Consider the following 20,547-nt stretch of genomic DNA (forward strand, 5'->3'; position numbering starts at 1 on the left):
TAGATTGAAAGTTAGGAGCGTATTAGAAAATAAAAAAAATATTACCAAATATTAGTTAAAGCATGAAAAATCGAAATAAATTACTCTCTTCATCTAAAATTTATTATTTTTATTATTTTTATCAAATTATTTCAACTTTAATTGCTATTTTTAAGAAAATTAAGAAAAAGATTTACAAATTATGAGTTTCAAAATTTTTAAAATATATCTTTTTGAATTTTAATTTAATATAATATTTTATAATACGAATGTCAAATTTTGAGTTGCTTTAATAAAAAAACAATAAAAGATAATTATTTTAAGAAGAAATGAGTAATAAAATTAGTAAATAAAAATAAAAATAATTAAATAGATAATTTTAAATTATGAAATCGAAATAAATTAGTAAATCATGCTTTCTTTCACTTTAGAATTGTTAGGGAAATTTGCCTGTATAATCCCTTTTGGTTATTGAAATTTTTATACAGGCTCGCGTAGTTCCAGGCTCGGCACGCAAACGACCCAGCAACAGCGGAGAAAGTACTTACAAGTTAATTAATTATTACAAGTAGGGTGGCCAGGCAGCGGGAGCTTTCTCAGATCTAAAACGAAAGGCAATCTTTGACATAATCGAAACGAAAGCCGAAGTCAAAGGCCCAAAGCCACATTTTTTTTATGCTTCGTGGCTCGTGCCTTGGTTTTGGTCAAAACAAAATTGTGGTGGGGACGAATTGTCAAATATCAAGATTCGGGGGTGTCGGTTTCAATGCGTCACTTGCCTATTCTTAGCCTACACGTGTCCCTCTTCAATATCTGATTCATGATTTTTTATAAAATTTAAATAAAAAGAAATTATTTTATTTCATTAGCATGGAGTGAGTTTTAATGAGAATTTAAATTTTATAAATAAAATATTTGATTTTTATTAATTTAATTAATTTCATCAAGATTGAGAGGAAAAATTATATTTTATAAATTTAATTATTTCAATCATAATCTAACACTTTACTTTAGGTTAAAAAACACAAATATTTATCAATGATTTTATTGAATTCCATTTATTAAGTGCCATTTGGCTTTGATCACCGACTTGTCACTGTCAGGAGACGAAGTTTGGGAGCGTCAAACAAGGAATTAGGAGAGGAAAATTGTATAATTAGCTTACTAAGATTAAGACAGCAATGCATAGTTGAGATGCAAAAATTGTACGTTTGTTGACTAATGACAGATTGTGACTTGCCGTGACAGGTTAGCTTAGCTTAACGAAATAAAATTAAGAAAATAAAAGATGTGAAATGAAAACAAAAGGATAGTTAGGGTCCAAAAAGTATAAATGTTTTAGGATTAATTAATCCAAATTTCAAATAGAAATTAAAAAATAACAGTATTTATAATTGTATTGTCGGTCTAAATATTTTTGTAAAAAATAAATAAATATTAAAATTTAATGAGATAATTAATGATTTTAGAAATAAAAAGGAAAATATGGTATGGATATGATTAAATTTATAAAAATATATAAATATTACTAATAATATAAAAATAAAAAATAAAATTGTACAAGTAAAATCGAAGAAAATAAAAATATAACAAATGCTTGTATTCTATTAAAAAAAAAAAAAAGCCTCGAGTAACACTGAGGCCAGTTTCACTTTGTTAACATCAAACTAATGGGTTTCACTTGGAGATGGACTATCCATCCAAGCTAGCTCGGCCCACTCAAAGTTATAAAGCCTAAAAGGAAGTGGCATAGGCATTGGATCAACAACAGACTCACTCGGATGTACCCAAGGACGAAAGAATCAACAGCTGAGTTGGTGTTACAGAGCAGCCATTTCTTCCCAAACCAAGTCACTTACAGAGACGATGCTGAGACAGCTCTTCACAAAACCAACAGTGAAGCATGCCACTTTCAGCTTTATTCAGTTCAACCCACACGTGGGTCATTTATCTTTTTTCTTTTCTTTCGATTTTCTCACCCTTCCAATCCATTTTCATTCCAATTGTTAAGTTACAATTCTGGGTTTGTTGTTTTTACAGAGAGATATGCATAGCAGAAACAAGAAAGCAATGGAGTTAATAGCAAAAGGGTGGAGTGCTTTGAAAGAAGTTGACAGAGTCATTGATTACTGCGAGCTCAATGATAAACGCCTCATCCCTCTCCTTAGGGTACTTAAAGGGGATTGGAAACTTTTATTATCATTATCATTGAAAAGCCTTTTCCGTTTGGATTTATGTTTTCTAATTTTTAACGTTTAATGTTAGGCAGCGAAGGAGAATTTTGAGTTGGCGTTGGAGGCTGATAATTCCAATACACATGCTAAGTATTGGTTATCCAAATTGCATTTGAAGTACCACGTTCCCGGGGCATGTAAAGCCATGTAAGTTTATATTTGCAATCCACACATAATTGCATACTTGTTGTATTGAATTATGACTTATTGGACCTCACAATTCTGATTTAGCTTCTAGCTACATTAATTGAAATGATGATGGTTTAGTATGTTGATGCATATGATTTTTTCAATGTTTGTTAGCATCCATGTTTTTATGTATATGATTTCTAGGCTTGATTTTCATATTAAAGTTTTTCTTTTTGCTAATCTCATCCCGTTTCTGTTACGTGTTAGATTTAATTTTCTATATAGACATGGATGTTAAAACTAACTACCTCATTTCAATAGAGGAGCTGCTTTGTTAGTAGAAGCTGCAGAGATGGGCGATCCAGATGCACAATATGAATTAGGTTGTCGTCTAAGAGTTGAGGTTAGGCTCCCGTTTCTTAAATATTGATGCTACAATAGTTTAAGCTGCTTGTATGAAGCTATAGACATTGATTTAGTGAATTTTGTCGAGTAATACTCTTTTCAGGAGATTGCCTTTGTGATCTGTTACTTGTTCAACAAATGATATCTTTTGCTTTCTAATATTCTGGCTTGTTTTTTTTGGACAGAATGACTATGTCCAATCAGATCAACAAGCGTTCTTTTATTTGGAAAAAGCTATTGACCAGGTAAGTTTCTTTAGAAGTCAGTTGTATGTAGTGCTTTCACAATTTCTCCCAAAACCTTACTAGAACTCCTTATATTATAGTTGCATCCAGGTGCTCTTTACCTTCTAGGTGCTGTATACTTGACAGGGGACTGCGTAAAGAAAGACATTGCTTCAGCATTATGGTGTTTCCACAGGGCATCAGAGAAGGTAAGGTTGCTCTTTGTTCTTATAACATGTGGCTTTGTTTATCACACATGGATCTTCTATGGTTGGGAATTCTTATATGATCATCAAAATTGGTTTTTGGATCTGTTGAGTGAGAAATTGGTCCAACGGATGGTAGCCAGATTAATAGTCTAGTTCATTGGAAGTCAGTTAATGTTTATGAACTTTTGGAAGGACTTCCGCTTTTTGAACATCATAGCTGAGTGGGGTGGTAGCTGGGAATTGTGAACTTCGTTAATTGAACCTCATGAGGACCAAAATAAAGCATTTTTAATACTCTATTCTAAGTTCAACTGCATAAAATGAAATAGTTGTACTTGAAGATAAAGAATCTAAATCACGAAGCAGGATTCTGATTATCTCTCATTATTTTGTTATGGAAGGAGATGGGATTTAATCAAACTATGCATAATGAATGAACAATTATTCTGTCCCAGAATTTCCCACCACCTTCTGGTGATGGTTGTTGGTGATATCTCCTTGCGCGTGATTAAATTTTCCTCCTATAAACAGTGACAGTAGATTTTTTTTTTATCATTTTAAGTAACTACAGTACTATAAAATTGAAAACGTATATAATTTGCATTATTTTTGCCCCCTATATTTCTATAAGCAAAAGGAAAGAATGTTACAAGTTCTAATACATAGGGGAATCTTATTTTATATTTTCAACTAGTTTTGTACTGTAATGTTCAGATTTTACCTTCTATCCTTTTAAACATATGCAGGGACATGCTGGAGCAGCCATAGCATACGGATCTCTGCTACTTAGAGGTTATATGCCCACCTTCTCAAGATTTTCTCTTGACACCATATTAATGTACTTGTAAGATTTCAGAAGGTTATCATATTATTATGTAGTTGGTATCAATACGGGTGACTCACATGGAAGGTAAAAGAGAAACATATTACAAAATGAAGGCTAGCTTTAATAGCTAATGCTAGATATGACTTTAACTGGTAGTTATTTGTATTAAGAGATCATTTAGATCTTAATAAAAAGTGCCCATCTAGAAGTTGAAACTTGATTTACATCTTGCTTTTTTGGTTGTCATATGCTGAATTGAAGTCTTAAAAAGTAGTACTATTCTTACTGGCACTTCTTAGGTGTTCAAGTCCCAGAATGCCTAACGAAATTTAGTTCAAAGAGGGGTTCTGCTTCCAAAAGAGCAAGGAAGAATGTAGAATGCCTAGCCACGGATCCAATTGAAATGGCAAAAGAGCAATTTCAAATAGCAGCAACAGCTGGATGTGACCTTGGACTAAAATGGTTGCAAAGACTTGAGGAGGTAGAGAAGCGTCTGTTGAGTGAAAGTAGCTCCACAGATAGTGTTTCACAAGATAAACCGGCGTTGTTATGATATAATCAGATGAGCTTGAAGCCAAATAAGTTATAACAGGTTGATAACTGTTTCCATTGAAGTCTACAAGTAAATTTAATATGAAGTATTATATATGATATGGTGTAATTTTCGTGTATTCTCAATTGCACATTTATGTTTTACATTTGACTCATTGCATTGATGCCATTGTGGAAGACTACATATTCAAGTTTGTCTTTCTAAAATTGACTCTAGTTCTGATCATAGGTGGTTGAGAACTCTCTTGAAAGGTTTGATGATGTTATATAATCTTTATTTCAAATGCTCACAAATGGTTACATGAGCCTGAGTGTCCTGCATGCTTGTTTGTTCCCTGGAGCATATTATAAATATTACAGATAACAGAGTTTATGCTGCAAAAAGCTCGAGTCTCCACAGAAGCAAGATTGGCATTGAAGCAACACAAATGATGTGAACGCTTCGTTTGTCCTGTCACTGCATTGTCCTTTACGTGCTTATTTAAAGCCAAAGTCATAAAACATAAGAAATAAACCCAACAGGAATTGCAGAATTGAACAGCACTGTGATTCTTGGCCACATCTTCCTGTTTTTTAATATGAAATTGAAAATCATGAGTAGCTAGCTGGTAGCTGCCATTGTGCCATGGCAGGGATATGGATGTCCATGGCATATTGCTGGTATAATTTCTAGCCAAGCCATTTTAGAATTTTCAGGTCATCTCATAAAATGCTTTCAAGTACTCATGTTTTGATTACATACTTTTACAAACTAATTTTTTTGAGCATTGTATTGAATTAATGAACATCTTCCTTTGTGCTTCAAACTTTCAACAATGCTCAATGCAAGGCCATTTCCACCATGTCGTCCAAGGATTAAGGAGGCCTTGGTATCCCTCTGTAATTTAATTTTTGTTCCTTGGTTGAATGTGGACATGTCTTTTTGCCATATCCTCAAGAGTCAAGTCTCAGCACTGTATACAAACACTGCAAAGAGCCTCAAAAAAGCAAAGACTGCCATTGAAGCAACACTTCTCTTTTGTCTTCTCATTAGTCATTTCTAGCGTTCCTGCTTAGGATTGTAAGGGTTCAGATGAGAAGACAACTTAAACATTGATGATTCTGAGCATCACAGTGTGCTCTTTCTTCAAAACAAGATCAAACAATGTAAGAAACGAGCAGAGGAAATCCAGGAGGGAGCCCTATAATGTCAACTTCAAATAAAAATTATATAGATGATTTTTCTTTTGTGAGAGTAGATGGAAAGTTAGTATAATAACTTAACCATCCCACTCTACTATTTCATGGTCTGCAGAAAAGCGTCCAATGCAGCTTCTGCTTTTGTCATCTCTGCCTCACAGCTGAAGGCTGTTCACTCTCTATCTCTAGCTATAAAAGACAACTTCTGATTTACATCCCTACTCCAAGCTGTATTTCTCACCAGTGCTTCAGCTTTTTGTTCTTTCCTGATTTTGGTAGTTTTTTCTTCTATGAGTTTGACAAGCTCAAATAAACAAATAACACACTGAATTTAAACTAGACAATATAGTTTCCTCAACAGGTTCTGCCGTCCTGGTCATTTTTTAGTGTCATGAACAAGTAAAAGACCTTTGCTAGCCACTACTCCGTTAAAGTTACAAGTGAGGCCTCGAAAATACTTGAAACAGAGGAAATATTTACTCCTTTGGCTACAAATTATAACCCATTATTGTTTGAGTTGGTGATCTTTAACTAAAACGAACTAACATTCAATGCTTGTGTACTTGTGAAAGAGAAATAAAGTTATTTATCGAGAAGAAAAAAAAGGATTACTTGCTAAAAAACAATGAAAATTGAAACGATATTCGCCACCTGCAGTGATAGCTCAAGCTTGATTGATGGCTCTCTCCATTTTGAACCCAACACAGAAGAACAAACAAAAATTAGCCCATATTCCCAGCCCAATAGCAGGCAATAATATCAACCGATACTGACAGCAGCTCGATACGTCAACAACCACCGAAGGCATTTCATTTCCCACGACACATAGCAAAGACATTTTGCATCCTGACCCATCCACCAACCGAGTCCAGACCCTTCTCTTCACATGAAACGTTAAAGACCCATGGTACAAATCCCATTACGCACCCACCCTTCCTCCACCTCTCTCGGAAACCTGCCATTTCCCCATCCCTTTTGAAATCGTGGAGAATGGAGAGAGAGTTTCATTAGAGTTTTATAGCTTGTTTTTCGTTGGGAAGGAAACAAACAAGAAACGGCAAATCTCTCGTCTTTCTATGCATTTTTACTACACCTATATGTACTCAACAGACTCTTCGTTTCTTATGTCAAGGCCCACAAAACCAAAAACCCTCTTCCTTTCATTACATTTCTCAGTGTTCGTTCTTCTTTGATGGGTGTTTTTAAGTGGGTTTAGTTTTTGCTCGCTTTTGTTTCTTCGAGCTTTTAAGTGAAAGGGAAAGGAAACACCAAAAAGAAAATAACTCGGAGTGATATGTTTACTGAGTCAACCAGGAAACCAACTCGCCCAGCCAGGCCCGATTACCGCCCTCCACACTCGAGACCCCAAAATGCCAATGCCGTCGGTCCTGATACTGACACCGTTGAGTTATCTCGTCCGCGTTTCAACCATTTCAACTCGTCTCAACCCCCCTCGAACCACCCGCGGTCAGGGCCGCGGCCGAGGACCCTGGTTCTCCAACCCCCGAAACCCAAACTGGGACGATGAAAAGTTCGATGAGCTAGAGGTCATTGATGACATGTCAGAACAAACGAACGAAACCAACTTCGACGCCTACGAAGATATTCCGGTAAAAGCATGTGGCGAGAACATACCGCCTCCGGTGGAGACATTTGCGGAGATCGATTTAGGAGATGGTTTGAAGCAAAACATAAGGAGGTGCAAGTATCTGAAGCCAACTCCAATCCAAGGCCATGCGATTCCTATAGCGGTCGCGGGTCGGGATTTGATGGCTTGTGCACAAACTGGGTCAGGTAAAACGGCTGCATTCTGTTTTCCTATTATTTGTTGGGTTTTTGAAGGATAGGTCATTGCTATCTAGCCGTGGTGGAACAGCGGTTCCATGTCCTCTTTCTCTTATTTTGGCTCCTACCAGGGAGTTGTCTTGTCAGGTGATCTTTGCTTTGCTTTGCTTTTCTTTTCTTTTTTCTTTAAAGCTTGGAGTCAGTGGAATTATATTATTTTATCACGAAGAGTAATTAAATTTATTATTGTTTGCTTTCGTTTGTCATTAGATACACGAGGAGGCAAAGAAGTTTGCTTATAATACCGGGGTTAAAATCGTTGTTGCATATGGAGGGACGCCTATCTCTCAGCAGGTATGCTTTAGCCTAGTCTCATTATGGAATGTTATTATTGAGTGATCTTAATTTCATTATGACCTGAAACTATTTGCATTGGCCCTTTATACAATTGTTTTTTGGCACTCTTTGATGTAGTGTTCAGTTGGTTATATCAGTGAACTTTTCTGCACCTCTCCTGTTTCTATAGATTGTGCAGTTTAATCATTCTGTATGATCTAATGTGCATTGGATGCAATGTTGTTGTTGTTGTTTTTTTTTTTTTTTTTTTTTTTCAGTTTCGTTACTTAGGAAAAGGTGTTGACATCTTAGTTGCTACTCCTGGACGGTTGGTGGCTACAATTGAGAGAGGAGTACTTTCTCTTGGAATGATAAAATATCTAGCCTTAGATGACACAGACCGAATGTTGGATATGGGTTTCGAACCTCAGATTCGTAAGATTGTTGAGAAAATGGACATGCCTCCTCCTGGAGCAAGGCAGACAATGCTGTTCAGTGCTACATTTCCAGATGAGATACAGGTTTCCAGTCTAGACCCTGACGAGCATTATCCTTTGTCAGTGAAGTTCACAATACTTTTAGTAGTGTGATATCAGAATTCAGAATATAAGCAATAGTGAGGTGGGATATTCTCTAGAGGTTGATAAATGCATCGGCTGTCCCTTTTTTCCTAACTCATATATTTTTGTGTTCATGCAACCTGCATCTCAATGTTCTTGTTTGCTTCCTGTAAATTCCTTAATATTGCTTGCAGAGACTTGCTTCTGACTTCCTTTCATACTATGTATTTCTGGCTGTTGGAAGGGTTGGTTCAAGCACTGATTTGATTGTCCAGAGAGTTGAATTAGTTTAGGACATGGACAAAAGAAACCACCTTCTGGTTCTTTTTCGTGCTCAAAAAGTCCAATGGAACTCATACTAAGGTACAATCGATGTTCTTCTCTGCCTTATTTGCAATGTAGAGGTTTTGGCTGTCACAAAAATTGGTGGGAAACTTAAGAGTACATGTTGAGTATGTTATATGACTCCTTTGTATTTAAACGTGCTGATAAATAGATCCTACTTACTGTTTAACAGCATGCTTTAACTCCAGTTTTTGTGGAGACAAAGAGAGGTGCAAATGAGTTGGAACGCTGGTTATCAAGGAATGGTTTTCCAGTAATTGCAATACATGGTGACAGAGTGCAGAAGGTTAGCTTGCAATCACATTTTCTCCCTTGCTTTATTGTGATATTGCCATCTTAATATGCCTTTAGAGTTAATAAAATATGTTACTGCTGTCAAGTTCATGGAGTTAACAGTCATCTTAATTGGAAAAAGTAATGCTTTCTGTGCTAATAGTTTGAATTTAGATGCATAAGAATCAATTTATGGTAGAAGTAATTTTGATCATATTATTGTTTTTGCCTCAAAGTAGAAGAACAACTGAAGTAATTGTAAATTTTAATGTACTAATTTTGATATATCTTGACTAGTGCCCCCTTAGAAAAGTTTGTTTACCAATCAAATTTGTAGGAAAGAGAGCAAGCTCTGAGATCCTTTAAAAGTGGTGCTACTCCAATTTTATTTGCTATGGATGTTGCTTCAAGAGGACTTGATATCCCTAATGTCGAACATGTTATTAATTTTGACTTGCCAAAAAACATAGATGACTATGTGCACAGGATAGGGTGAACAGGCCGTGCTGGGAAATGTGGCCTAGCTACAGCATTCTTCGGCGACAAGAACCTGCCTCTTGCAAAGTCACTGAGTGAATTAATGAAGGAAGCAAACCAGGAAGTGCCATCATGGCTAAGCCAATATGCTGAGAATTCCTCCTTTTGGGGTGGTGATCAGGCTAAACATGCTGTAGGCAATTTTGGTGGTTACGACTTTTGAAATGGCATTGCATCTGGAAATGAGAGCAATTACTATTCAACCTCTTATAATGATAATCCCGCAGCTCCTGTCATTGGTGGTTATTATGCTACTGCTGCTGCTATTGCTAATACTCAAAACTTTTCTTGGCCGTGCTGACTTCTATGCTGATCCTTACGCCACATCTGCTAATGCTGACTATTTGGTTGCAAGTAATGCGAATCTCTACGCTGCTGGGCCACATGAATTTGCATATGGTTATGGATCAGTTGTTGCCAATGGCTGGGACTAGATTTGCATCCCCTCCTTGTTGGTGTTTTCGTTTGATAGACATGGTATATGAATAGTTTAGAACACAATAGCTGTTGAATTTTGACCCAAGTATAGGTTGGACATAGGCTTCAGAAATACAGTTTCTCATAGTCTAAATATCTAGTTGATTCCATAAAAAATCTCCAATCCTTACTAAATATTTTTTTGTTTTTGGTTTTTGTGGATGTTTCATACATGTAGATCCCACTTTTTGATCTGATTAACAGCTTATTCAGATCTCAGACTGTTATGGTTTTACAGTTATTGAGTCTTTTGGGGCTTGTTTAATGGAGAAGCTGATTTTGATGGCTGCTATGTGCTATTGTTGGTCGTATCTTTTGTACTGAGGATTTTTTTTTTTTTTTTTTTTGGAGATCTGTGAAGCCCTATGTAAGTTTGTCTTTTGTATTACAATCTAAAAGTTCATTTGTATTGGTTAGATCATGGAACTGTGTTTGCTGTATAATTTAATTGATAAGCCAACGGTTGTGAAATGTAGTACAATGCTTTTGCCTTAGCGGGGGTATGGATTCTACCGACCTCCAGTGAGGTGCGGTTGAGTTTTCATCGACACTCGATGAATTCGAACGCAAATTTTAGTAAAGTTCACGAAGTATAAATTTTTTATTTAATTTTTTATCGATCATAATTATAATAAATTTTTATTATTTTTAATCTCATTAAAGTTAATTTCATCGTATATCTAAATAAATTTCAAACCTCTTACCGTAGAATTAGCATCCAACTTCAAACTATCCGCGATCAGTCCTGTCAACAACTGTCGTTTTCTTTTATAAATTCTCAACAAGAGCTGGTCAAGTATCAAAATAAGTAAATTTAATGATTTATATATTTATATTTTATATTCATAAATTTAATAATTTGTACATTCAAACATCAAATTTTTAAATTTAAATATAATTATTATTTAAATTTTAAATTATATTATTTTTATATTTTATATTTATATCATATTTATATTTTATCATCGTATAATATTTTATATTATTAAATTTAAAAATAAATTAACGTTTTTGGGTTTGTGAGCTCTGGACTCCTAGCATTGCATTGTTTCAGCTTGAGGATTTAAAAAAATATATGTTTTTTTCATTTTGAAAAACATATATGTTTAATTATCTTACATTTTTTTATTTTTTATTTTAAGATAACTATAAAATAGCTTTATTTATTAATATTTTTCTGAACAATCAATCAATATTTTTGTCTTTCATATTTTATGATAGTTAAGGTCAGTTACCAAAAAATTAAGAAACCCTAGCCAGTTAGTAGCCACCAGCACAAATTCAACCAAATTAAAACACGCTTAAAAGACTTGCCATTAATTTCTTTCACTTTCTGCTGTGCTGTGTTTCTCTTCGCTACTCCTCATCCAATTCGCAGAGACACTAGCAGAGGTTTTGGGGTTTAGGGTTAAGGTTTCAAAATGGAAGAAATTACCCAAGGAGTTAACAACATCAACTTGGGCGCTGATTCCCAAAAGAAGAATCGGATTCAAGTCTCCAATACCAAAAAGCCCTTGTTTTTTTACGTTAATCTCGCCAAGGTTTCACCTTTTTTGCCCTCGTCTCTTCTCCAAGTCTTTCTTCTTTTTTTTTTTTTTCTCTTTTTGAATTTCGCACTCTTTTCTGTGAAAATAAGTTGCTGAATTTGAATAACACCGGTAAAATTTTGGTGGGTTTTACGTTTCTTTCTATCTGGGTATTTGCTTTTAACTATTAGGGGATCTAGCGTTTTAGCTGCTTGCTGAAACTAAGAGGAGTAATTTCTTTGTTAATGTACTACATTGATAGGATAACCCTTTTTCTCATTTTATTTGCAGAGGTATATGCAACAGTACAATGAGGTGGAGCTGTCTGCCCTTGGCATGGGTACAATTTACCTCTTCGTTCCTCTATTTTTAATGGTTCAATTTCATTCTTACCTTTTTTTCAGATCTGAATATTAATGAATTATTACTCTAATATGAGTTTATTTTAATTTTCTCTTATGCTTGCAACTTTTCTTTTAATGTATCAGTAGGTTATACTCTAGAGGAATAGCTGGGGATTTAAGTAATGATATTTCCTTAAAACAGTTGTTTGTCTTTATATTATTTAACTGTATAGCATTGGAGCTGTATGTGTGGTTCAGTTTCAGTATTTTAACTGTAAATTATAATTATAATTGCCCTGAAGGCAATGGTGCCACATATCTCCAATATTCTGGTCACTGTTCTTCTTACTTTGACTCAGGACTTAATGATAGGTTGTTTATTTTACACCTCTTTATGTGGGTAGATTGAGCAGTGAAGTTGAGGTAAAGCTTTTCTCAAGTGCAAGGTGGTTGTGACTTTATTTTTCTGGTGCTGCTGCTTGCATTTTATTTTCCTGGAGCTAATTATTCATCGATGAACCTATAATCAATTGTGTATGCTATTTTGAGTATTGAAGTAAATCGTTCTTTTAATTGATCATGTCATACATGCAGCTATTGCTACAGTTGTCACAATTGCAGAAATTCTGAAAAACAATGGTTTGGCTGTTGAGAAGAGTAAGATATCTTCCAATTCTTTCTTTTTATATTTAAAAAATTTGTTAATGCTACCATTGAGACCTAATAATCCTGGGAATCAACCTGCACCTCTGCAGAGATCACAACCTCAACAGTTGACATGAAGGAGGACTCTAGAGGGCGTCCTGTCCAAAAAGCAAAGGTAAATCAACTTAATAGCCCTTTATGCTTCCTTCTGCATAAGCCATGGGTTATGCAAAAACATATTTGCAAGCTGAGGAACATTTTCTCTCTCCATATAAGTGATCTAGGGAAATTCAGTATTAAATTTCCATATATTTGTCATTCTCTGTTATTGTTGCTTACCATAATGTTAGTCATTGTAATGCTGAGTTTTGTTCTTCTTCTTAGCTTGATTATTGATAGACATGCTTTTATGTTCTTTCACAGATTGAGATATTGCTGGGGAAGACAGAAAACTTTGATGAATTAATGGCTGCTTCTGCTGAAGAAAGAGATGCTGTGGATGGAGAAGAGCAGAGTTGAAACTGGAAAGAAGCTTGTTTGTTAGTACCTGGTGGTCAGTTTTTAATGCCCTAGTATTGGTTAAGGCACTTAGGCTTTTTACACATTGTAGGTGTTTTGAGTTATCTTGATCGTCCTAGGCTGGTAATTAAATAGAAATTTGTTTTCTTTTCAATATTCAATTTTGCTAACTGATTTTTTTGGCTTCTATTTTCTCAAATTTGCTGATGCAATGTTGGTTTCATTGTGAGCTATGTCTTAGTAAAGACAATTATGATTTAACCGTCTTTACATCTTGTAGTTATTGACTTAATGATTATTGCAATTAAGATGTTTGCAGAATGTTTCTTGATTAGGAGGATGTTAAAAAACTGAACCTGCATTTTGCATTCGTATTTTCCTAGCATACACTGGAAGTTTTAAAATGTTTGTAATACTCAACTTATTAGGATGCATCGAGATAAAAGATTTTTTCTTTTACAAATTTGTTTTTAGTATAATCTTCTTTTTTTCCTTTCACTCAAGTAGAGTTCTGGAACTTGAGAAAATCAGGGCGAAATTGCTTTACTTTTCATCAAATTTTCCATTTCCAAACAAATCATTAACTGAAAAAGAGAACCTTAGTTTAGAATATCTCAGCCATGCAGCTGGGCTCTTTTACAAATATAAGATAAAGCCATACAACCAAATCGAAGCTCCTTTTCGGATCAAAATCATCTCCATTATAAAAATGGTTTCAATCAACCATGGCAGCCCCATCAAGTTTGAAAGAAATGAAAGTAGCTTTGTTTCACAAACTATAAAAAGGTGTAAATAAGGTCTCTCCCTAACAAAATCGTGATAGGCAACTAATGATAAATAAAGAAGAAACAATTCTTCCAAAGTCAATTAAAGAACCATCTTATATAGAGATGATTCCCCAAAAATGTGAAAATCCGTGACAGAAAACAATGCAAAATTTACTCTGTGTTCAACCCAATGATCGTAACAGTATGTGTTCTTTGTTTGATGCCAGAATGTCTACTTTCAAGTATATCATGGTCATAGAGCTTCTTTCCCTGCTAGTATCCTCTTGCACGCCTCGTAGCACATGAATGAAATCCCAGCTGCAGGGACCAATTTCATGCAGCTTGGACCCAAGCCTCTATAAAGCCCCCATATCCCTTCTTTCTCAAGTATGCTTGTCAAAGCATGAAGCATGTTCTGGTATTGTCTTCCATTAATTGCCCCTGCCTGCATCTGCTTCCGAGCCACCTCAAGTGGGAAAGTTGCAGTACTTGAGATTGCACCAGCTGCTGATCCTATTAGAAGAGTCATGATATTCCCAATTTCCTCTTTCTTAAAAGCTTTTTTATAAGCTTTTCTTAATGTATCATAAGCAAAGTAATTAGAGGCAGCATAAGGAACCACTCCTATCAGACTGGGAGTAAGGCCTTTGTATAGTCCTGCTGGTCCTTCTGCCTGCACAATTTTTACGATGGCTTCCAAAAGATTCTTGTAATCTTCCTGCAATCAGATCAAAGCTACAAGGGGTAAAGATACTTTAAATGAAGAATTAGACATGTTAATTAGTTAAAGAATTAGACATCCCAAAGTTCATGTTCACCTTGACAGTTAAACGAGTTTTGAGCAACTCCAGAGGGTATGTGCACAAGGTAGAGCTAACCCCACCAACAGCACCAGCAATAAATGAGGCTGGAAGAGGGAGTTTGGGATGTTCCCCAAGTTCAGGTGTCAACTGTTTCTTAACAGTCTCATATGCAAATAACTGCACAATTGATCGGCAACAAGATAAGGAGTTCAGTGTTCATAAAATATACAATTTATAGCATGATTTTTGAATAAAATCTAAAATCAGTTGAGTGCGAGATAGTTTTTTGAAAAACACCTAGAGTATTTAGACCTGTCCATTAGATATGCACAGACACAGGCAACAGCACAATGGAACCAACAAGTGACAACAAAACGGAAGAAGGCTGCCAGAATATGTCAGGACAAAGCATCTGCTCATTAGATGAGTTCTGAAAGTGGAAACACAGGCAAATGAAAGGGAGGGGGAGAAGAAAACCAGACCTTAATCTTGACCATAGAAGACTTTTAAGGGGAGCCTTATTGAAGCAGATTCGGCAACCAATAAAGGCACGAAGACAAAGAGGAAAAGAAAATGTTCTGAAAGACAAAGACATTGATCTTTCTTAGGTTTCATTTACTTTTGTGATTTTAGGGTCTTTTCTTCATCTCTTTGTTTGTTACTTTTGTATGCTACCCACCTAAATTAGCAGGCAATCCCACAATCAAGTATCAAAACAACCTTGATTTGCATGGCATTTAGGACTCCAGCAGAGAACAGTATGAGAGACATAGTTGCTCTGCTCCTCTTTCGCAATCAAAGAGACAGACATAATCTTTGAACCGTGAAAATCATTCCTGTCCAGCATCTAGTCTAGTTAATAATCTCGAGATTCATGGACTTACAAACTGGTCTCGAGACACAAAAACAGAACAAAAAAAATCAAACCAAAGATCCTAGCATGAAAATCAATCCTTCAAAGTTCAAAGTACACACAAAAAAACAAGACCAGTAAGCATATGAGAAAGAGAACCAAACCAACAACAGTGCAAACAATTCACCATGCAAGCAATTACTAAAATCTAAAAACATCATGAACAATAACAAATGAAGTCCTTAACCACACACCTCAATAGCCTTGCTTGGCGCAATCCGAATGACATTCACCAAATTGCCCCTAAGCAAGCCTTTCCATCCCTCACTTATCATGATGTTATCAAACACTTCACTCATAGAATTCCCATAAGTCCCTACCATCAAATGCGTTTTTATGGTCTCCAATGGAGCCACAGCGGTCCTAGATACCGCACCTGCAATTGCCCCACTCATCAACCTCCTTAACGACTCGTTTCCAATTTTAATTCTCAACTTAAAGCCACCCTTCTTCTCCTTCTTGACCAACCTCTCAGCAATCTCAAGTTCATCATCCAACACCAGTTGTGGAACCTTCTCAAGTTGAAACTCAGGTTCAGAGACTGAAACAAATTGAGTGTGTAGGCTAGCACACGGGAACTTTGCAGTATTCTCTAGTGAAGTTGGAGGGGTCGGTGAGATGGCAAATCCAATTCCAGCTTGGTTAAGACTTGCAAAAAAGCCATGTGCTTTCAAACTAACTCTCTTATGAGATAAGAAGCACTCAATCTTGACACCGGAACTACTAAAAACCACATCTTTGTTGCCATGTTGAACAACTTGTAAACTCTGTTCAGCCATTAGCCTATAGCTTCAAAGAAAGCAACCGCCTTTCTCTTCCTAAAAAACTACTAAGATAAAATTGTATTTTGTAAAGAAATGGTTTTCTGCAAATGCGTATTCTTAAAAGAAATGAATAAATGTTAGCAGATGGCTAAAAAACAAAGAATATATTTAGAGGAATACAAGAAAGAACAGCTGTAAGAATAATGGGTATTTGCGATATTCGAGGTTTATAATAGGCATCATTAGCAGATGGCTTTGATGAAGTGGAGAAGAAAGGAGATTCTCTCTTCCTCGAAGGAAGAGATGTGGTTCTACCGATGAATAGTGTAGTCTAGAGTGTCGGCTTCAAAAGGTGTTCCTTTGCTGAAAAGAACGGTCATAATTTTACAAGGAGAGTCGACGGTCAATTCATAAAAATTCTAATATCACATTAAAGGGAAACCAGGACCCAGTCCAAATACATTAGAATTGAAGCAAAAAAAGTAAATGAATTCAAGTCTCCTTTTTGTTTTTTTTGGAAAAATGTAGCAATTTTGATTGACTTTTAAAGATAAATATTACCAACACTATACAAGTTTTAATCCCGATCGCGCAATCTCGTTTGTCTCGTAGATTGCTATTGTTCCGAAAGAGGTAACGGGTCGAAATTCAAGTTTTAGGCTCGTGTGATTCCGGAGAAAAACTTTTCCGTGCTTCGTTTCTTATAAAGTTTGATTTAAAATCAACGCATGTGACACAAAGACATCACAAAAAAATATTAACTGTTTTTGGAATAAAATTATCATGTTTGCAACTTTGCACCAATCGTTTACGTCAGGGGCGTCACTCGAAATGTCCGATTCTTTGCCTATATTTTTCGTCTATTCTCAGAACAAGAGATACTGCATTTCTTTCCACAAGATTCAGATAAATTTGACACTTTTCCTGAGAGGCTCGAGGGGACCCCTTAAGCCCCAGTAAGCAGATCTCAAAGAGTTTTGAGCCACATGTAGACTGCTGATAAAAGTCTGGCTTAAAATCCCGTCTAGCTCGCGGTTAAAAGCAATTGCAGCATCATCACCATCGATGACCAGTCCTGCTAAGGTAAATTTCGAAGTTTGTTGCAAATTTTTCTTAGCCTTGAGATTGCTAGTAGTCATTCACCATGAGGCTAAGAAGAGAAAGGGAGAGGCCAGCAGAATCAATACTGTAGAATTTAAATCTGTCTTAAGAAATAGAAGATTTGGTACATATAACTCTCTTGTTCCCAGTAAACAAAATTGTGATTATATCTAACCCAAATCTCTACACGCTTACTTAAATGATGAGCAATTAATAATTTCATTTTGCCTTTCCTTTTTTTGAAGATCCCGGTCCTTTCTTAGCGGTCTTCTTATGATGTTGCTTTTTTGGTTTCAACTTGTATGAGGCTGATGAGGACTTCCCTTCTTGATTCTTTCTATTCCTTGCTTTCTTCTCTTTCTTCACATTATACATGGTAACAGCCTGATTTAAGAAAGAAACAACATAAAGCTCAGATGATCAGCAAATTTCCATTTGCAAGATCAAATTTACCACCAGATGAACTCAACTACAAGCCCCAAATCTACCTTGTCAACATTGAGTATCTCATGCGAATGCTTAGAGATTAGCTTATTGAGAACATTCTCAGTTTGCTCCCTCTCCTGCGAGCCTATCCCTGATCCTTCAACAACTGGTAAGAACTGAAAAACAGTAGAAGATGAAATATTGGAACATGGCATTATAATCTATAAGAAATATTTACTACAATGAAGCAAAGGCCAAGAATGCAACCTTGCGATGCTTTCCTTGCTTTTTAGCAGACTTTTCCCCTGCCAACTTCCTATCAAATTTCCCCCCACTGGCTGTAGAAGTAGCAGCCATCCCAGCTACATTCCCCAATTCATCTTTCGTAAATTTCTTAGGTGGAGCCTGGGTTCCTGTTATGGGCAGAGCTGTTGCAGCGAGCTGAACATGGCTGCAGCAAACCATTTTAAAGTTAAAATTAACTTAACAAAAAATAACAACTAGCCAAACTCTAAAACCAGCAATACATATAAAGTGCATGGACTCTGGCAACAATCAGAAGTGCATCCTCTGGGGAGTAATAAGAACTGGACAAGAAGAGATAAAACTCAACCAAAGATCTAGTTAATTTAATACAAAGCTAAAATAATGTGTCAGAATGTTCTCATCAAGAACTACAGTAGTTTGGACAGAGAAACTATGCCTATAGAAAAGAAATCAAAGTAGACATCAAGCAACCAACGTCTATAAGAAATTCCTATAAGCATGGTCTGCAATCAGAGGCTAACTCTTAAACTACTAAATGACATAAATGTTATGACATAAGGGAATTCTATCAAAGAATAGGAAATACACGTTAGAGCAGGATTAATAATGTTACATGAAGAATAAGGCAAATAAGAGACTTATTTATTCCAATACTGTTTCAAATGTGATTAAGATATTAAAAGAAAAAAAGGAAATATCTCTACTTCTTGAATTTAGCAATGGCAATTTCTACATATATAAAACTAGTCAAGAATGGATGGCCCCAAACCTTGGCAAAGCACCAACTTTTGCAGCTTGTTTCAAGTTCTGCAGGCGATTCTTCTCTTGCTTCTCAACTCGTTTCTTCTTATCATCTTGTCTTTTAGCAAAAGGATCCTCTCCTGGCTCTGCAAAAAGCAACAATCATGATCAACAAAACCCAATTCGTCCACTATGTCCTTTTGATACTTGTAAACTTATAAAGTAAATGCCTATGTATCACCTGATATATAATATATTTATCACCTACAGGGGCATTTACATTGTACTTTCAAAGAATAACAGTAGTAGCTAAAAAGTCAAGTATAGATAACATTAGTGGCTCTTCTCTAAGGAAACAATCCATTTGATACTCACCATCAGTCATCTTGGCCTCAATGATGGGTATGTCTTTATCATCATCGACACGATCGTAACCGAAGTGACGTTTCCATGTACCAGTCTGTTCATCCCATACAACTTTGTCCTTTTTACGTTTCTTTATACCTGCAAGATATTTCAAAAGAGAACAAGTACGAATCTTCAGAGAATGGAAAATGAGATTTACCTCAAAATTCTAAAATAGCCATGTAAAACTTCAGATGATAGGATAACAAATTACCTTTCTTTTTAGCAAACTCCTCCCATTTTGTAGGAGGTTTAGGCTTTGGAAGCTGAAAAAACAACCACAATAAAACATTTCAGGTTTTACAAACTAGATTTTGTTCGCAAAAGAATAAGTAACAAAGTTCAATTCAGATTCATTTGCTAGGAGATACTTATTCTTTACTTAAACTATTATAGAAAGCCAACTCTAAAAAGAATAGGACAAAAATCCAACTCTAAAAAGAATTAAAGTAAAGGGCTAGGCTTACATGCTTCTCCCTGGGAAGTTTTGTTGTTGGGGGAGGCAGCTTAACAAGCGGCCCATCTACATCTTCAGTTGAAGGTAAGCTAAAAAGACGATCTGCAACTGCTTGAACTAACTTGGTACCCTGCTGTAAACATTCCTTAACTAGCTCATCCCTAAACATATTGGGCAGCAGACGAAAGATCAAGAAAGTTACAAAAATGCACATAAAGAACAACTTATTTACAAACCAAAAAAGCAAATATACAAAGGGCATTCTATGCTTTGAAAAAGACTAGCTTAACCAACATTGAAGAAAACCGAGAATCCAAAGTATGAAAATTTAATTGAATTTATGGCTACAACTCTCCTTAGCGCCAAAATTTTATCATCTTCTAATGAAAAATCACCATTAAGAGAAAAAAAAAAAGTTCCAGAAATCAAAAGAGCAAGAAAAGAGAAAATTTTTCTTTGAGATAAATTAGAACTGAAACTATAACTATAAAGGAAAAAAAAGGATACACCTGGAAGTGGGAAGGGACGGAAAGTTGTGAAAAGGGTTAAAAGCCAAGAGATTTCCCAGGTCGACTTCAAAAGGATTCTGGGTTTCCATGGCCATGTCCATCTCCATTTTGCCTTGCTTGCAGTCGTGCCGTGCTAACTGCTAAGCTTTGCTTTGGTTTGGCGTTTCAAAACCTAGTGCCAATAGGGCAAAAACCATTTGAGAAAGTCGGCTTTTTTTTTTCATTAGTTTATTTTCTAAATAAAATAATAAACCTCTATGATCGGCCCAACTACTATCAAAGTATTTGGGCCTTATTAGCTCAAGCAAAG

The 20,547-nt window shown here is 35.7% G+C and overlaps 4 protein-coding genes and 1 pseudogene across 5 annotated transcripts; 3 read left to right on the forward strand and 2 right to left on the reverse strand.

Annotated features, from left to right (window-relative positions):
* The first annotated feature begins 1,720 nt into the window (after nucleotides 1-1,720).
* On the forward strand, nucleotides 1,721-4,747 carry LOC111303261 (binding protein). Its single transcript, XM_022899386.2, has 8 exons — nucleotides 1,721-1,917; nucleotides 2,020-2,148; nucleotides 2,245-2,360; nucleotides 2,664-2,745; nucleotides 2,933-2,992; nucleotides 3,073-3,180; nucleotides 3,927-3,972; nucleotides 4,306-4,747. Exons 1-8 carry the CDS (start codon nucleotides 1,846-1,848, stop codon nucleotides 4,557-4,559), a joined length of 867 nt encoding a protein of 288 aa, XP_022755121.2. The 5' UTR covers nucleotides 1,721-1,845; the 3' UTR covers nucleotides 4,560-4,747.
* A 2,255-nt stretch (nucleotides 4,748-7,002) lies between these two features.
* LOC111303262 (DEAD-box ATP-dependent RNA helicase 52B-like) lies at nucleotides 7,003-10,659 on the forward strand (annotated as a pseudogene). The gene is made up of 6 exons (XR_016326731.1): nucleotides 7,003-7,669; nucleotides 7,793-7,876; nucleotides 8,137-8,379; nucleotides 8,613-8,781; nucleotides 8,936-9,049; nucleotides 9,374-10,659. The product of XR_016326731.1 is annotated as a DEAD-box ATP-dependent RNA helicase 52B-like (transcript).
* A 577-nt stretch (nucleotides 10,660-11,236) lies between these two features.
* On the forward strand, nucleotides 11,237-13,418 carry LOC111303265 (uncharacterized protein At2g34160-like). The gene is made up of 5 exons (XM_022899390.2): nucleotides 11,237-11,591; nucleotides 11,868-11,916; nucleotides 12,515-12,577; nucleotides 12,676-12,740; nucleotides 12,989-13,418. Exons 1-5 carry the CDS (start codon nucleotides 11,472-11,474, stop codon nucleotides 13,082-13,084), a joined length of 393 nt encoding a protein of 130 aa, XP_022755125.1. The 5' UTR covers nucleotides 11,237-11,471; the 3' UTR covers nucleotides 13,085-13,418.
* A 246-nt stretch (nucleotides 13,419-13,664) lies between these two features.
* On the reverse strand, nucleotides 13,665-16,651 carry LOC111303263 (adenine nucleotide transporter BT1, chloroplastic/mitochondrial-like). Its single transcript, XM_022899388.2, has 3 exons — nucleotides 15,762-16,651; nucleotides 14,670-14,831; nucleotides 13,665-14,569 (listed from the first exon to the last, which is right to left on the reverse strand). Exons 1-3 carry the CDS (start codon nucleotides 16,344-16,346, stop codon nucleotides 14,105-14,107), a joined length of 1,212 nt encoding a protein of 403 aa, XP_022755123.1. The 5' UTR covers nucleotides 16,347-16,651; the 3' UTR covers nucleotides 13,665-14,104.
* An 853-nt stretch (nucleotides 16,652-17,504) lies between these two features.
* On the reverse strand, nucleotides 17,505-20,443 carry LOC111303264 (ribosome biogenesis regulatory protein homolog). The gene is made up of 8 exons (XM_022899389.2): nucleotides 20,238-20,443; nucleotides 19,739-19,889; nucleotides 19,486-19,537; nucleotides 19,242-19,370; nucleotides 18,895-19,012; nucleotides 18,126-18,309; nucleotides 17,921-18,034; nucleotides 17,505-17,816 (listed from the first exon to the last, which is right to left on the reverse strand). Exons 1-8 carry the CDS (start codon nucleotides 20,342-20,344, stop codon nucleotides 17,652-17,654), a joined length of 1,020 nt encoding a protein of 339 aa, XP_022755124.1. The 5' UTR covers nucleotides 20,345-20,443; the 3' UTR covers nucleotides 17,505-17,651.
* Nucleotides 20,444-20,547: the final 104 nt, after the last annotated feature.

This window comes from Durio zibethinus, chromosome 13 (assembly GCF_047325235.1).
Source record: "Durio zibethinus cultivar Kanyao isolate XHJ-2024 chromosome 13, ASM4732523v1, whole genome shotgun sequence".
Classification (NCBI taxonomy): domain Eukaryota; kingdom Viridiplantae; phylum Streptophyta; class Magnoliopsida; order Malvales; family Malvaceae; genus Durio; species Durio zibethinus.

Bases quoted from the DNA above. Each gene is read 5' to 3' on its own strand.
- LOC111303264 (XM_022899389.2), bottom strand. From the start codon at position 20,344: ATGGAGATGGACATGGCCATGGAAACCCAGAATCCTTTTGAAGTCGAC. The intron at 19,890-20,237 runs GTGTATCCTTTT...CAATATGTTTAG, and splicing joins CCGTCCCTTCCCACTTCCAG to GGATGAGCTAGTTAAGGAAT. The intron at 17,817-17,920 runs GTAGATTTGGGG...TTCTTAAATCAG, and splicing joins AGATACTCAATGTTGACAAG to GCTGTTACCATGTATAATGT.
- LOC111303265 (XM_022899390.2), top strand. From the start codon at position 11,472: ATGGAAGAAATTACCCAAGGAGTTAACAACATCAACTTGGGCGCTGAT. The intron at 12,578-12,675 runs GTAAGATATCTT...GCACCTCTGCAG, and splicing joins TGGTTTGGCTGTTGAGAAGA to AGATCACAACCTCAACAGTT. The intron at 12,741-12,988 runs GTAAATCAACTT...GTTCTTTCACAG, and splicing joins GTCCTGTCCAAAAAGCAAAG to ATTGAGATATTGCTGGGGAA.
- LOC111303263 (XM_022899388.2), bottom strand. From the start codon at position 16,346: ATGGCTGAACAGAGTTTACAAGTTGTTCAACATGGCAACAAAGATGTG. The intron at 14,832-15,761 runs GTGTGTGGTTAA...TCAATTGTGCAG, and splicing joins CGCCAAGCAAGGCTATTGAG to TTATTTGCATATGAGACTGT. The intron at 14,570-14,669 runs GTGAACATGAAC...ATCTGATTGCAG, and splicing joins AAACTCGTTTAACTGTCAAG to GAAGATTACAAGAATCTTTT.
- LOC111303261 (XM_022899386.2), top strand. From the start codon at position 1,846: ATGCTGAGACAGCTCTTCACAAAACCAACAGTGAAGCATGCCACTTTC. The intron at 2,993-3,072 runs GTAAGTTTCTTT...CTTATATTATAG, and splicing joins TGGAAAAAGCTATTGACCAG to TTGCATCCAGGTGCTCTTTA. The intron at 3,973-4,305 runs GTTATATGCCCA...GGCACTTCTTAG, and splicing joins CGGATCTCTGCTACTTAGAG to GTGTTCAAGTCCCAGAATGC.